General features: G+C 36.8%; 2 protein-coding genes across 3 annotated transcripts in view; both read left to right on the forward strand.

Annotated features, from left to right (window-relative positions):
* The window catches only part of pals1b (protein associated with LIN7 1, MAGUK p55 family member b), a 101,091-nt gene that overhangs the window by 18,916 nt on the left and 65,562 nt on the right, over positions 1–16,613 (forward strand). The window contains exon 13 of one of the 2 annotated variants that reach the window (XM_089118926.1): positions 14,583–14,702. In XM_089118926.1, the coding sequence (XP_088975052.1) occupies positions 14,583–14,702 (120 nt within the window). The remainder of the gene's footprint in view (positions 1–14,582; positions 14,703–16,613) is intronic. The other variant, XM_089118927.1, reaches the window with a different exon arrangement.
* LOC120492126 (uncharacterized) lies at positions 342–12,227 on the forward strand. Its single transcript, XM_039690274.2, has 4 exons — positions 342–594; positions 2,439–2,990; positions 7,820–8,215; positions 9,586–12,227. The coding sequence occupies exons 1-4, from the start codon at positions 440–442 to the stop codon at positions 11,735–11,737; spliced, it is 3,255 nt and encodes a 1,084-aa protein (XP_039546208.2). The 5' UTR covers positions 342–439; the 3' UTR covers positions 11,738–12,227.

Consider the following 16,613-nt stretch of genomic DNA (forward strand, 5'->3'; position numbering starts at 1 on the left):
GCATACTTTATTTATCTTAATGTTTAATTCATTTGTTGTTGTTGTTTTTTTATAATAGTTTTATTGTGACCATTATGACACAGCCACCAAGTCAAGGCAAAAGCAAGAGTCAAAACAGCATAATTACACTAAACAAAACTGCACTAAAATAATAAAAACGTTACATGGAAAAATATAAAGATTTGGTTTTGGTTCTTTTTCTTAGAATAATCAATAATAGGGTCTGCCTTTTTTTTCACGTCGCATATATGATGATCTCAGCCTTTCGTAGGCACGTCACTCACGATTGTGGTCCAATCGGATCGCTACGCAGTTGGTTGGGGGCGGGGCGTGTGCAGAAACCTCACAGAGTTTGCGCGCGTGTTCTGCAGCAACTGAACCCGGTCCGAGGAGGCACTGAGGCACTGCCTAGATTCCTCCGCCTTTTTTCTTGCTCGAAATGGCATCGCCGGAGGATGTTGGAGCGAAAAGGCAAATGTTTTATGATATCGAGTGTGTAATAGAGGATTGCGATACTGAAGTTGGATACAAGCCTCTGTCAGACAGCGATGAGCTCGACGATTCGGCAGCGGAGGAGGAACCGCGCGAAGAAGAGTAAGTAATACGTCACGTGTAGTGTTTTATTTATTTTTATTTTTACCTGTTCTAGGGTAGACAATGTGTTTTATTGCTTACTAAATAATGCATTAAGCTAGATAGAAAAAAAAAACAGTGCTTGAAAGACACCGAAGTATTTAATCATAGTGTAAAGAATAGTGTTCACTAACACTAACGTTACATATGGCGTAACGGTAACGTTACAGCAGGGGAGAAAATTAAACAAAACTTGCTAACTTTTTTCTTATTTTTTTTTAAACAGTTGTTTATCGAACAGATTTTCTTTCTCTTTAAATGATTTTAATTATTATTTAAAATGTCTTAAGAATAAATAAATAAAAAATCTCTCTCTGCTAATGGTGCACATTACTGTAATATTAAAGGTTACAAATGAACAGAGCCCAAAATATTCAAATTATAAGCTTTTTATTTTTAAATATTACAATCAAAACTCAAATGAAAAAACGTAATTTGCACACAAGCCAGGTTTTGTATTAACTTGCCTAAATTTAATTAGAACATTATTTTTCTACTCCAATTTATTTTTTGAAATATAACAATATACACAGTGTTATCATAACTTGTTTTCATGACACATTTATTGAAACATATATTAAATAATTAAGACATTACTAACAGGTAAAGTTAATATAACGAATATATAAGCTACTATAATGCATATATTTAGTGAAATGCTCCCCTCAGGAGTTCATTTCTCTAGTGAACTAACATGCTGTGGAGTCGGACATGACTTGCCTGAGGTACATGAAATTAACGGTATACATTAATTGATTGTCTTTTTCATCTGGGAAAATAGCCAAAATCAAAATAAAGTGATCTTGCATTCAGGGGCATATCCATATTTTTTTGTTTAATAAAATTCTCTCTTCAATAAGAATGCCCAGTCCTCTAAATATTGAAAATAGTTGTTCATGGCTGACATAAAATAAAAGCTACATAAGGGATTTGCCCATCGATGTGTCCCACCCCAAATTCTTGTTCCAATAGGAAATATGTCGATATATAAACTGTAATTTTCAGATATATTCTTATAGATGGGAAAAAACATAATGATTATGTGTGCCCAAAAAGGTCTATAATACATGGTGCAAGCAGTCAGTTTCTCCATTATTACAGTCTTTAAGATGGATCTGACATTGGGAAAACATTGTTGCTATGCAACAAAAATAGCAATCTGCAGTGGGAGCTGTGCATGCAAAAAATACACATCTGGTTTTGAATGGCAGTCAATGGGAAAAGATGCTCTTGTTAACAATCTTTGACCCTTTTCTTCAATATTCTTCTTATAAAAGAGTTTGTTTGTTTTTTTGGACTAGACTCAAAATATTGCCATATTATGGCAAAAATAAAATTGATTTTTTTCTGATAAAAATTGTGATTGTGATTTTAAAAGGTTTTGCTGTAGGGCAGCATAATTTGTTTTTGTAATTTATCTCTCAATATGACTATAAAGTAATAATAATAATTATTATTATTATTTGTAATTGTACTACTATTAAATAAAAATAACAAACAATAAATGTTACTGTTGTAATGCTTCAGTGATTGATTCATTCAAACTCCTAATCGTTTCAGAAACAAAGCATTTGACTTTCTTATTGTGTGAGTCATTGAATCATTCATTCAGCTGATTCATTCAAACGGACTGATTCATTCAAAAAAAAAAAGAAAAGTCTTGCTAGCGTTTTCGTTTTGAGCCGATTTGTTCCCTTGGTTTTATGTTTTCTGTTGCCTGAAGTACAATGAACCTTTTTAATGTGATATAACTATTATAATTAATTGGTAATCACTATATTAATTGTATTTATTATATGTTACAGTATTGGTTCCTCTGAAGAATGGGAGCCTCTCATACGTTCAAAACTAAAGAGGAGCGCATCCTCCTCGCCTTCGCCATCCTTACCACGACGAAGAGGACGACCACCTAAAAATGCTTTGAGGCCTTCCCCGACGGCACCAGTGATGGACATTACACCTAAACCTAAACCAGCTTTCTCTTTACCTCGACGGAGAGGCCGACCCCCTAAAGACAAATCTAAAATCAAACTCTTTTCTAATCCCTCTTCGTTTGCCACGATAGTCCCCAAACCCCCACCGTTTGCCACACTGATCCCTAATTCTGCATCCGGCATTCAATTCGGCCCTAATTCTACATCCACGTTTACACTGGGCTCTAATTTCACTCCTATTAAACTGAGCCCTAATTCTACGCCCATACTCATCCCCAATGCCACATCCACTTTTAATCTCAGCCCGAACTCCTCATCCGCTTCGAATCCGACACCGATAGCCACACTCGTCTGTACACCCACATCAACGGGGCTGCGGTTGGATGGGGACGCCAACGACATCAAGACGGTGAAGGAAGAGAAGTGAGTAAACATTCTTTTGATTTACAGGTGTAATGGGACTAAAAGGGTGTAACAATATATCCTGCCACAATATCGCAATACAAAAATGCAACAATGCGTATCGGACATAGGGACAATGTGTATTATGCAATATGATTTCCGCGAATTGTCAAATTAACACGGAATCTAGTGTTAACTCGGAATTTCCTGGAATTTGACATATTTGAAGCTCTGTTTTTGTGTGGGAGAAGAACGCATGTCTGGTGAAAATATAGACCGGGGGAAGCAAATCTGGGCGACACCCCGTCATTTCAGCTCCAATGACGAAATCAAAACAATGAAAGCCTGGCGAAGCGGCTCTTCGGCTCTGCTTTCGTTGGCAAAAAAGTTAAAGGATTAGTTCACTTTTCCAAAAACTTTTGCTGATAATTTACTCACCCCCATGTCATCCAAGATGTCCATGTCTTTCTTTCTTCAGTCGAAAAGAAATTAAGGTTTTTAATGAAAACGTTCCAGGATTTTTCTCCATATAATGGACTTCAATGGGAACCAGACAGTTCAAGTTCCAAAAGAAACTTTCAGTACAAACTGCAAACTTGTTCAAACGGCTTTAAACGATTCCAGACAATAAATAAGGGTCTTATCAAGCGAAACGATTGCTAATTTTTTTTTTAAATAACAAAGTTTAAGTTTTATAAGATCAAACGCTCGCCTGTGGTGCACGTTCGTGACTCTCCTGTTCGAACTCGTTCAACAAAATGAACAAATCTTTTTCCGAATCAATTCGTTCGTTTCTTTCGCCGAATAAACCAAATGACTCGGGAAAAGATTTGTTCATTTTGATGAACGAGTTCGAACAGGAATGCATTACAGAACAGAGCAAGGCGAGCGTTTGAGCTTATAAAACTTAAACTTTGTTAATTATTTATAAAACAAGTGATCGTTTCGCTTGATAAGACCCTTATTCATCGTCTGGAATCGTTTAAAGCCCTTTGAACAAGTTTGCAGTTTGTACTTAAAGTTTCTTTTTGACCTTGAACCGTTTGGTTCCCATTGAAGTCCATTATATGGAGAAAATCCTGGAATGTTTTCATCAAAAACCTTAATTTCTTTTCGACTGAAGAAAGAAAGACATGGACATCTTGGATGACATGGGGGTGAGGAAATTATCAGCAAAAGTTTTTTGAAAAGTGAACTAATCCTTTAGGTGTTTCCCACACATTGACTAATTCGCGGGCACAAAATCAACTCTGGCCGCAACATATTGCGTTTCATTCATTTTTTAACACTATTTAAAACACGCAGCGTATTCTTTCCCTGCTCTTCCTCCGTCTCTCTCTCACACACACACCTTGTCGGTCTACGAGGCGCCGGACTGGAAAAAAGCGAAGCGAACTCCGTGAGCGACACTGGGCTAGAGAGAGACAGAGTGTGACTTTATTTAAACTTATATAAACTAATCTGATTTATTTTAATGCACAGTTTAAATCTCATTACCATATTTTGTTGTTATGTTGCATCATTTTATTTATTTATTTTATTTGCGGTATTTGTCCTGAAAAGGCTACTCAGTAAATGTCTGTTACCTCAATAAATTTAAAGAAGTAGTTCACTTTTAAAAAAAACAAAAAAACTTTTGCTGATAATTTACTCACCCCCATGTCATCCAAGATGTCCATGTCTTTCTTTCTTCAGCCGAAAGCAATTAAGGTTTTTGATGAAAACATTCCAGGATTTTTCTCCATATAATGGACTTTAATGGGGTCCAAACGGTTCAAGGTCCAAATGAGAGTTTCAGTGCAGCTTCAACGGGCTTTAAACAATTCAGACGATGAATAAGGGTCTTATCAAGCGAAACGATCGCTCATTTAATAAATAAATAACAAATTTAAGTTTTATAAGCTCAAACACTCGCCTTGCTCTGTTCTGTGATGCGCGTTCGTGACTCTCCTGTTCGAACACGTTCATCAAAATGAACGAATCTTTTGTCGAGTGATTTGGTTGATTCAATGAACGAAATGACTCGAAAAAAGATTTGTTCATTTTGATGAAGGGAGATTCCATGCAGATGTCAACCTAAAGCGAGCGAGAGAAATATGAGACATGCCTTTCGTGATGACGACTCGCTTTCTTTCCCGCGCACGCCCTCCGTGGTCAGGAAGAGCAGTTATTTCTGTGGTGATTTGCGATTTCTGGACAAAATCTACTTTATTTGGAGTAATTGTCATTGGTAAGTAATTTTATATCTATGTGTACATTTTAATTTAGAGAAAACTGTATAAATGATAAATGTAGATATATAAAACACACTGGCCATGGAATAAAAAATCATTACAAATTATTGCAAATTATCAGTGTGAATAACAGTAATTATTAATACAACAAACGAATAATAACTAATAAATACAATAACAAACAAAAAAACATCAATAAAACGTATTTATAATATACTTATATATCTCATCCTACAGCACAATGGCCAAAACTAATGCTGAAAGACAACGTACATTCAGAGAGAAAAAGAGGAATAATGAACATTTCAAGGAAAAGGAAAGGATAAGGAAAAAAGCAGAAAGACTAAGAAAGAAAGAAACACAATCAAAACAAGAGGCAGAAAAAGTTAGGGAGCTTGCGAGATGGAGACAGAGGAAAAGGCGTTTTCTGATGAAGTCACAGGTACCCCACAAGGAGTCCCCACAAAGAAAACAAATTAAGGTGACCTGGCACACATGAGAAGCAACAGGAGGGCCGCCGAATAAGAAATCCAGAGGATTTCATGAAGACAGCAGCTACACAATTTCTGCATCACTGTTTTGTGAAGAGAAAGCAAAGGCCAAAAGAATGCAGTCAAAAACAGACAAGAAAACTGTGGTGCTGGAAGAGGTCCAAGATCAGATCCAGTCAGCATACTGGCATCAGAAGCAGTCCATAGTGTTGCCCTCCGCTCTGTGGTCTAACGGAGAACCAGAGTCATATGCCATAGTGAGTGACAGCTCAGAGCATGACAAGAGGTCTGTGCTTGACATTCAAGAGACATATCCTGCTATGAGAGTAGGGCTGTGAAACCATTAATCGCATCCAAAAACAAAGTTTTTGTTTACATAATATATGTGTGTGTAATGTACAATGTGCAAAATATACACATGCATATGTGTGTATTTATACTGTATATGCAAATGAATTTGTATATATAAATACACACATATGCATGTGTATATTTAAGAAAAATGTGTTATTAATATATCAAATATTTATATTTATGTATAATATTAATTTTTGTATAAATTAGGGCTGTCAAACGCTTAATCGCTTCCAAAAACAAAGTTTGTGTTTACATAATATATGTGGGTGCACTGTGTATAATTTATTTTGTGTATATATAAATACACACACATGCATGTATATTTAAGAAAAATGTGTTATTAATATATCACATATTTATATTTATGTATAATATTAATTTTTGTATAAATTAGGGCTGTCAAACGCTTAATCACATCCAAAAACAAAGTTTGTGTTTACATAATATATGTGGGTGCACTGTGTATAATTTATTTTGTATATATATATATATATATATATATATATATATAAATACACACACATGCATGTATACTTAAGAAAAAAATATTATTTATACATAAAACATTTATATTTATATATAATATAAATTGTATATAAATCTATATACATGGAAATATTTCTTAAATATATACATGCATGTGTGTTTATATATATATATATATATATATATATATATATATATATATATATATATATATAAAATAATTATACACAGTGCACCCAAAAGATTCGGTCTGCAATTAATTTAATTATTGATTTTATTATCTTAAATTTATAATGATTCATGTTCATAAGTGATAAATACTGTATGCTTACATTTTCTGTTTTTGTTGCAACAGAATGTTCAGTGATCTTCAGTTGTAAGACCTGTAGTTAAAGTTTGCAATTGTTTATGTTCACAGTAAATGAAAATATTGTACACTTTATGCTCACCTTTTTTGGACGTCTCTTTCACACAGATCGCCTTGATCCTCTTGACATCCGAACAATAATAAAATTTGCAATCATACATCGGGCCTACTGAAATTAATGAAAGTAATCATTGTGATTTTTTTACTTAAATTGTTCTTACAATGCATTGCCTAATATTGCAACAATGTGACTATTTTGAAGCATTCAACAACGCAAAATGGGTATAAACATTGCGATCATTTTGACATAACATAATATTAGTGAGGGGAAACCAGCGATCTCGACTCCGGAGAATATATCAATATGATAAAAATACAAAATAGCTGCTGATGGAATTCCATATCTTTCGGGGTCTATAGTAAACACCATGTTATCAAGCAATATCATGCCCAAATCGAGCCCGCGCTGGTTGAATTGTAGCAGCATGAGAGATACGCGTGAACGAAGGCTAATCTATAACAATGTGATTTCAGTTTAAAATAGATTAATTGTGCATACTTACCTTACTGATGTCTCAGTTCAATCAATTCAATGAACACTTATGTCTCAAAAATCAAACAGGATTTTTTCACAAAAGTGACAGCCCTAAATCCTATTCGGCAAGGATGCATTAACTTGACAACAAAGACAGTTATAATGTTGCAGAAGATTTATGTCAAATAAATCCTGTTGTTTTGAACATCAAGGAATCCTGAACATAAATGCATCACAGTTGCAGGAATAAATTACATTTTAAAATATTTTAAGTAACATTTTAATAAAAATTCACAAGATTTTTGACCAAATAAATGCATGCTTTTTCTTTTAAAAACATTCTTTTTTTTTTTTAATCTACTTCCGAACTTGTGTTGCAGTGTGGATGCTCCTGAAGAATGGCCAGTTCCACAGGAAGAAAGCCTTGAGTTTTCAGAAGCACCGAATGCAAAGAGACATCGACTCTTATCCACATTCCCTTCCGCCGCCATGACACAACAGACTAGCCCTAGTCCTCTGACTGACCTTGCACCCAGTGCCACTTCTGATCATGCAACCACTTCTCAAATGATCACTAAACTCAGCTTTCAACCCATTCCCACAAGCACTGGTGAACCATTGACCTCTATACCCATCCCACAACATGAACCCACCCCTAGTCCTGCACCCATCCGGCCTCGGGTCGACAGCGACATCAACAGTGACCATGATGTTGTCTTTCACGACAGCGATGGGATCAGTGATTCAGAAAGGGAAGAGGATCTGTGGGAGGAAGAGTAAGTAAGGAAGTCTTGCATTTTTTGTAATTTTATGTAATTATGATTTACTTACTCTTTTCAAAACCTGGAGGGCATACTTCTGGGGGTTCAGCAGAATGTAACGCTGAACAAAAGGTTTCAAGATATGTTTTTTGTCCTTGCATGATTGCATTAAATGTTTTGCCCACCACAATAAAAACTACAGAGATTTGATCATAAAACTTAACATATCATCTTACTAAGCCTCAGTGTGTGTTGTTCCCTTTTAAGTATGAGCTTCATATTCTCTCCTTTGAGCCATAAAAGCTTGATGAATCAACAAACATGCAAATTTATTTTAACATTTTTATTTTTATATATTTTTTTAATAAACTTCCATTTAAAAAAAGTGCACTATTATTTCACAGGGCTCAACATTAAGTGCTTGTAAAGTAGTGTTTTTTATTCATTTTTATTAATTTATATTGAATCAATATTCTCATCAGTGTTATTTCAGCTTTTACATACTTAAATCTGCTGTTTTTTTATATTTAACCCCAGGGTGTGCGTGTGTGTCATCTTTCGTTTTAAGGTCTTAATCAATGAATTAAATGATAAGGTGATAATAAGACGCTATTGGGCGTATTTAAACTGCAAAATTACAACGGCAATAAATAATGTTATGAGCTAACATTTTTGTAAGAAATGTTGAAATGATACTTTTAAACATGAAACTAACCCAGTAGGTCATTTAATAAGTGAGTCATTCATTCAACCGATTCATTCAAAAGGCTGAATCATTCAGTAACAAATCTCCGCTGTTGCGTTGAGAATGCGCAATAGTTCTGCTGTCGTCTTTGTTAAAAACTTTTCATTCTAAAATGCAAGTGACTTAATATTTACTTGTTTATTCAACTATGAAATCAGTGTAACTGTTGCAGTCGTGATAATATTGACAAATATAGAAAAATAATAGAAGAACAACTGTTAGAATGCATAATATATAAGATCATTTTATTTACATTATGTATCTAAAAAAGTGCCTGCAGAGGGCGCCAACGGCCTGATGTTGTTACACTTTTACAGCAGATAAAATCTTTGTTTAATATTTGCCAAATAACATTTAATCCAAATGTTTACTTGGACACATCTGTACGAGATTTCTTGAACAAGAAAATGTGGGCATCAAAACACTCAGAGCGAGGGACTTTTATTTTGAAATTTCAATGAACATTGAAATGAAACATAATGATGTATTCTCTGAAAAGGAAGTTTTAATCAAGCTAATTTTTCAGTCGGTACAAGCAGACAAGCGTAATGTCGAGCCCTGTATTATATGTCCAGCTTTACAGTGTTGTAACAAGTGTGTGGGTCCATGCACATGTCATGGATTTGTTTTGTGTTAACAGTGTTGATTCTGAGGAGGATTGGAACCTTCTACTGGAAAGTTCACCTGCTCAATCACAACGGAGATGCGAATCCCCTACACCTACCTCACCACGAGGCAAACTCACTGTTTCCCCTCCCGAATCATCTCCTGAAGCCACAGCCACCACTGAACCCACCATTAAACCTGCCCCTGAAGCCACTTCCACAACCCTTAATAATTCCACTCTTGAAGCCACACCAATCCCTTGTCCATTACCAACCTTACCGCGACGGAGAGGCCGGCCTCGTAAGCATCCTTTAAAACCCACCCTCACACCTGAACCTACCTCTACACCGGCTGCTGATTCGACTCCCAAAGCCATCTCTGATCCCACCCTAACGTCAAGTTTGGAGCCCGCGTTCTCCACCAACTCCAAACCCAATCCAGATCCCGCATCTACCTCTGAAGTTATCCCTCAACCGACTTCTTCAGAGAGATTAAAGCCTGCTGCAACTTCTTCACCAAGTCAAATAGAAAATTACAGTGAGCCAGATAAGTGGCTTGACATCAACGATGAGGATGAGGAACCGGTACTACCGGATTTCTCCCCTAAGCGTCCTCCAGGTCCGCAGCTCATGACGGACTCAACGTACACACCCTTACAGTTGTTCCAATTGTTTTTCACCAGATCTACCATCAAGACAATCGTCAAAAACACCAATAGCAATGCCGAAAAGAGGGAACAAGCTGGAAAGAAGCTAGAAAGTACCACCTGGGTACCTCTAACCATAGCCGAGTTTTACTCATATTTGGCGTTAGTAGTCTACATGGGTCTAGTGAAACTGAAGTCTTTTGCGGACTACTGGGCTCAAAAGCAAATGTACAATTTCCCCTACCCACAATCCGTCATGCCCCAAGCAAGGTTTCAAGCCATCTCCTTGAATCTTCACCTTTGTGATCTTCAGGAAGATGAGGAGAACAACAAAAAGAAAGGCACCCCAGGTTATGACAGACTGTTTAAAATCAAGCCCCTTTATACAGACCTTCTTTCAGCGTGTAAGAAACACTTTCACCCCAACAGAGAGATTTCGGTGGATGAGAGAATTGTCGCTACCAAAGCAAGGCTAGGACTAAAGCGACGTATGAATGACAAAACAACTAAATGGGGTTACAAACTCTTCATTCTAGCCGATTCGTTGTGCGGGTACACCTGGAATTTCTTCGTGTATGAAGGAAAGACGTCTACGTCATCTAGTAAAGGTGTCGGGTACGATTCGGTAATGAGACTCCTCGATCACAAAGACCTCGGCAAAGGTTATAGGTTATACACAGACAGTTTCTACACCACCCCGACTCTTGTCTTGGATTTGTTGCAGAACAGTATTCTCGCTTGTGGCACTTTGCGTCAAACCTCCAGTTTACCGGAGACCAACGACCTAAGCGAAAGATCTGAAAGAGGATCCATCCGCTGGTGTCGACAAGGTCCTCTTCTGTTTGTCAAATGGATGGACATGAGAGAAGTCCTCATGTGTTCAACAATTCACAAGGCTTTCTCGGAGGATACAGTCCCCAGAAACGCCAAGGGTGTCGATGGGGTGTGGAAACCACGTCCAATCCCTGTTCCCTCTGCTGTGAAGGACTACAGCAAATATATGGGAGGTGTTGATCTCTCGGATTGCCTTTTAGAGTATTATAATGTCCTCCACAAGTCCACAAATTGGTACAAGGCCTTCTTCTTCCATTTTCTCGACATCGCAGTGGTCAATAGTTTCATCCTCCACCAAAATTTGGCGAAAGCGAAGATCAAGACCCCTCTCACCCATAAATTGTTCAGGGAAGCACTTGTGTCAGAGTTAGCAAGTGTTGGCCGAGGGAAAGGTCCCCGGACATCTGCATCCAAAGAGTCCAAAAGAAAGTCGGCACGTGTACCTTCCAGCCCTGTCGAATCGAACATCTACTCGCCATCAGACACAGAGTCGCCTCCCTCGCCCGCACAGACGGAGCAATGCTATCCGGAGTATTTCGGTCCAGATGCTTCGTATGGGAGGAAATTATGCGCCATGTGCAAAGTACAAGGAAGTAAAGTCAAGACTCCCATTTACTGCTCCCACTGCAAGGTGGCATTGTGCTTCGTTTCGTCACGTAATTGCTTCAGGAAATGGCACATAGAGGGACATGAGGAAGATTCGTAGACATGTTGCATGTTTGGTGTTTTTTTTAGCCTTTAATGACCATTTTGTATGAACTTGTTACTTGTATAGGTATGACTGTATTAAATACAACTAAAGCGATATAGTCTCTTGTTTTTCTTGTTGTAGCCTATTTATTATACAGTGCATGCATGGGCACTGCTAAAATCCAATGTTCATTTTCAAAAGAAATGTTTACTAGTATTTAAAGACAAAGAGTCTTTTTGTACATTAAAATACCTTCTCGGATCACTGTTCAATGTGCTTGATTATAAGTTGCTATACGTTTATTTTTATATTTTTTATTTTAATTTTAATGTTTTAATAATCTAGTTTACGTTTGTCTGTATAGATATTTTTATTTTTTTAGGTTAAACAAAAGTGAGAAATGCCTTGGCAACTAGATAAAATGTGTAGTTGATAATGATAGAACGTTTCCATTTACGTGATTTCAGTTTTGGTTTACTATAATAAAAGTTTAAATTGATCACTATTTTTGCAGTTCTGTTTGACGTTAGTGGCACAAAAATTACAAACTTTGGCTTTAATAAGAATTATTATGTACTGTTTGTTTTGCCATTGAAGATTCATTCATCATCATGAACAGTTCATTTTGTACTTTTACCGTTTTAATTCCCAATTAGCTTTAGGTAAAGCACACGTTATTGCAGACTGATCTCATAAAATGGCGTGCTATGAATTTGCCGTGCTATCAACACGCATAATCGCTTTTCAGGGTGTTTATAAAACGCCGTTGACTTAACGTTACATTACTGTATATAAATATGTGACCTACCCCAACCCCGTCCCTAAACCTACCCGTCACTGGTGTTAATAGCATTTATGAGTTTTCCCCTACCATCCTAGGAAAAAAAATATCGCTCCCCAGATGTAGATCGACATTTTGCTTCGTTTCGCTCGGACATTTAATGGCGTAACATAGGCTACACGCGGAAATATAATCGCAAAATATGACGGTACGTTTCGGCATGGACATCCACGCGGATAGCTCAAAATGTGTATAGAAAACGTGTATGTTTTACGCAAAGTCATGTATTATGACATTGCTCGTAAATTTTAAGTGTCATTGGTTTTTGTTTGTTGATTTAAGTCAAATTTGTGCGCTCATTCCAAAACTTTTTTGATCTCCAAACTTCAAAAATCAATAGGCTTTATGCCGTGCGTCACGTGACCAAACCGGAAAACGGGTCTCATCGCATCCTCTTGTCAGAGAAAGTGAAGAACTGACTACGATATCTATGGATATTTAAGGTAATCAGCTAACCTAACTAGTTCACTTTGTTATTGGCGTTTTATTCCATTTAAATATCTAAACGTTGCTGTGAAGAATAAAAAATATAAAACGTTTAAATATCAATCTGCACATGTGAGGGATATTGTTTATGCTAATCTTTGCTCGCTCCTTTTAAGTTATCTTGAGTAAAACCGCAAAAAAATTCATGAAGCACATACAAAAGACCTGGACCGGAAGCGATGCGACCTGTTTTACAGAGAATGCGGAAGTAAGTTGTGCATAAAGCCTATTGCTGGGGTTTGGTCTTATTTAGTTCTCTGTAAAATAATTATGGTTTGGAAATGCTTTAGGAAAACCTGCCAGGTAGGTATTTTCACAACCTTGATTTATAACTCTGTATATAATTGACAATGAGTTAAAGGGATAGTTCACCTAAAAATTTTAATTAATTAATTAATCATTAATTACTGACCCTCTTGTCGTTCCAAACCCGTAAGACTTTCGTTCATCTTCATCATCATAAAATTTCATCTTTATGATGAAATCTGAGTTTTCTGTCCCTCCATTGACAGTTACCCAACTACCACTTTGACACTTCAGAAAGTTTACGATGAGATCGTAGAACTAATCCACATGAATTGAGCGATTTAGTCTAAATGGTCTGAAGAGACATGATTGCTTTATATAATGAACAGATTTAGTCTTTTATTCACATATAAATATTGATCAGCGAACACGAACAGAATGTGTTCGCTGAGAATGAATCTCATTGGTTCTCACACGTCAAGCGAAGTTTAAAAAACCACAAGCAGGTTATAGCTGGTATGTTCTATGTCATAGATCAAAACGTGAAAATTTTTAGAGGCTTTGTTAACCACAGACCTTATTTCAGGCGATTTAGCAAAAACCCATTCAAAAATCCCATAGACTTTAGTGCGAGGGAACCGGAAGTCCTAAGATGCTAATCATTTCCGCGTTTTGGCCTACAAAGTGACGTCATAACTTCGGCACTCTATTGGGTCTTATCTAGCAAAATGATCGGTCATTTAAAAAAAAAAAATTAAATGTATATACTTTTTAACCACAATTGTTTGTCTTGTGCTGGTCTGTGACGCGCCAGGCATTACGGCATTACGTTGGAAAGGTCACGCTGGACGTAGGCGGAAGTACCACCCCATTGTTTTAAACATCCAGGATACACACAGGAAAGGACCATTTTAAACAATAAACTGACAGAAAGACATAAATATGTCATTCAACACAATAAAATTCCTTCTCCACGCTTGTAAACAATGGGTTAGTACTTCCGCCTACGTCCAGCGTGACCTTTCCATTACGTAATGCAGACCAGCACAAGGTGAACAATGAGGTATCCCTTTAATAACCTGCAAAAAAATATGGATTTTATATAGTGATGGATTTTTCAAGTTGTTGAGGCACAACATTATTTTTGTTGAAGATTTTTATTGCCATCTTAAACTATAGTAACCATTACAATATATTGAGCACATTTTCATTATTTAGTCCATCATCTTTATTTGTCTTGTTTTGTTCTCTTTTTTACATTTAATTTGTTTGTTTTATCTTTCATAGTCCCTGCGAGCGCTATGTTCCTTCGATCTTAAACCCTACATCATCTTCATCAGGCCGTCTCCTCCTCTTCCTCAGGAGCGATTCTCTTCCCTGCTGGCCAGAGGAGTAAAGAAACACATGGTCTTCATGTTAAACATTTTTTTCCAGATCATTTACACTAGCAGTCTAACGTTTGACACATCTACTCAATCTTAATAATCTCGTCATAAAACTAAAAGTGATGCCATCTTTCGTTTCTCAAAGAAACTTTCAGTGATCACTACTTTCAGTGATCAGAGAAACTCAAAATTTCGACCCGAAAAAACTAAAAGGGGTAACACTGTCGGGTTTTTTTTCGGGGGGGGGCGAAATTTTGAGTTTCTCCAATCTTCTCAAAACTCTGGATTCTGATAGAGGGCCATGAGACTTAGACCTGAGTGGATGTCTCTACAAAATGGAGTCTCTAGACCCTTCCTGATATCGAAACTCAAAATTTCGACCAGAAAAAAAAAACGACAGTGTTACCCCTTTCGTTTTTTTTTTCATTTTCGGGCGAAAAATTAAGTTTCTCCAATCTTCTCAAAACTCTGGATTATGAAAGAGGGCTGTGAGACTTTGACCTGAGTGCAAAAATGGAGGCTCTAGACCCTTCCAGAGCTGAGATATCGAAACTCAAAATTTCGACCCGAAAAAAAAACGACAGTGTTACCCCTTACGTTTTTTTTCGTTTTCGGGCGAAAAATTAAGTTTCTCCAATCTTCTCAATACTCTGGATTATGATAGAGGGCCACGAGACTTTGACCTGAGTGCAAAAATGGAGGCTCTAGACCCTTCCAGAGCTGAGATATCAAAATTCAAAATTTCGACCGGAAAAAAAACGACAGTGTTACCCCTTTCGTTTTTTTTCATTTTCGGGCGAAAAATTAAGTTTCTCCAATCTTCTCAAAACTCTGGATTATGATAGAGGGCTGTGAAACTTTGACCTGAGTGCAAAAATGGAGGCTCTAGACGCTTCCAGAGCTGAGATATCAAAATTCAAAATTTCGACCCGAAAAAAAAAACGACAGTGTTACCCCTTTCGTTTTTTTTTCATTTTTGGGCGAAAAATTAAGTTTCTCCAATCTTCTCAAAACTCTGGATTATGATAGAGGGCTGTGAAACTTTGACCTGAGTGCAAAAATGGAGTCTCTAGACCCTTCCAGAGCTGAGATATCAAAATTCAAAATTTCGACCCAAAAAAAAAACGACAGTGTTACCCCTTTCGTTTTTTTTTTTCATTTTCGGGCGAAAAATTAAGTTTCTCCAATCTTCTCAAAACTCTGGATTATGATAGAGGGCTGTGAGACTTTGACCTGAGCGCAAAAATGGAGGCTCTAGACGCTTCCAGAGCTGAGATATCAAAATTCAAATTTTCGACCCGAAAAAAAAACGACAGTGTTACCCCTTTTGTTTTTTTCATTTTCGGGCGAAAAATTAAGTTTCTCCAATCTTCTCAAAACTCTGGATTATGATAGAGGGCCACGAGACTTTGACCTGAGTGCATAAATGGAGGCTCTAGACCCTTCGAGAGCTGAGATATCAAAATTCAAAATTTCGACCCGAAAAAAAAACGACAGTGTTACCCCTTTCGTTTTTTTTCATTTTCGGGCGAAAAATTAAGTTTCTCCAATCTTCTCAAAACTCTGGATTATGATAGAGGGCTGTGAAACTTTGACCTGAGTGCAAAAATGGAGGCTCTAGACCCTTCCAGAGCTGAGATATCAAAATTCAAAATTTCGACCCGAAAAAAAAAACGACAGTGTTACCCCTTTCGTTTTTTTTTCATTTTTGGGCAAAAAATTAAGTTTCTCCAATCTTCTCAAAACTCTGGATTATGATAGAGGGCTTTGAAACTTTGACCTGAGTGCAAAAATGAAGGCTCTAGACCCTTCCAGAGCTGAGATATCAAAATTCAAAATTTCGACCCGAAAAAAAAACGACAGTGTTACCCCTTTCGTTTTTTTTTTCATTTTTGGGCGAAAAATTAAGTTTCTCCAATCTTCTCAAAACTCT

This window comes from Pimephales promelas, chromosome 13 (genome assembly GCF_988280905.1).
Source record: "Pimephales promelas chromosome 13, fPimPro1.hap1.1, whole genome shotgun sequence".
In the NCBI taxonomy this organism is placed as follows: domain Eukaryota; kingdom Metazoa; phylum Chordata; class Actinopteri; order Cypriniformes; family Leuciscidae; genus Pimephales; species Pimephales promelas.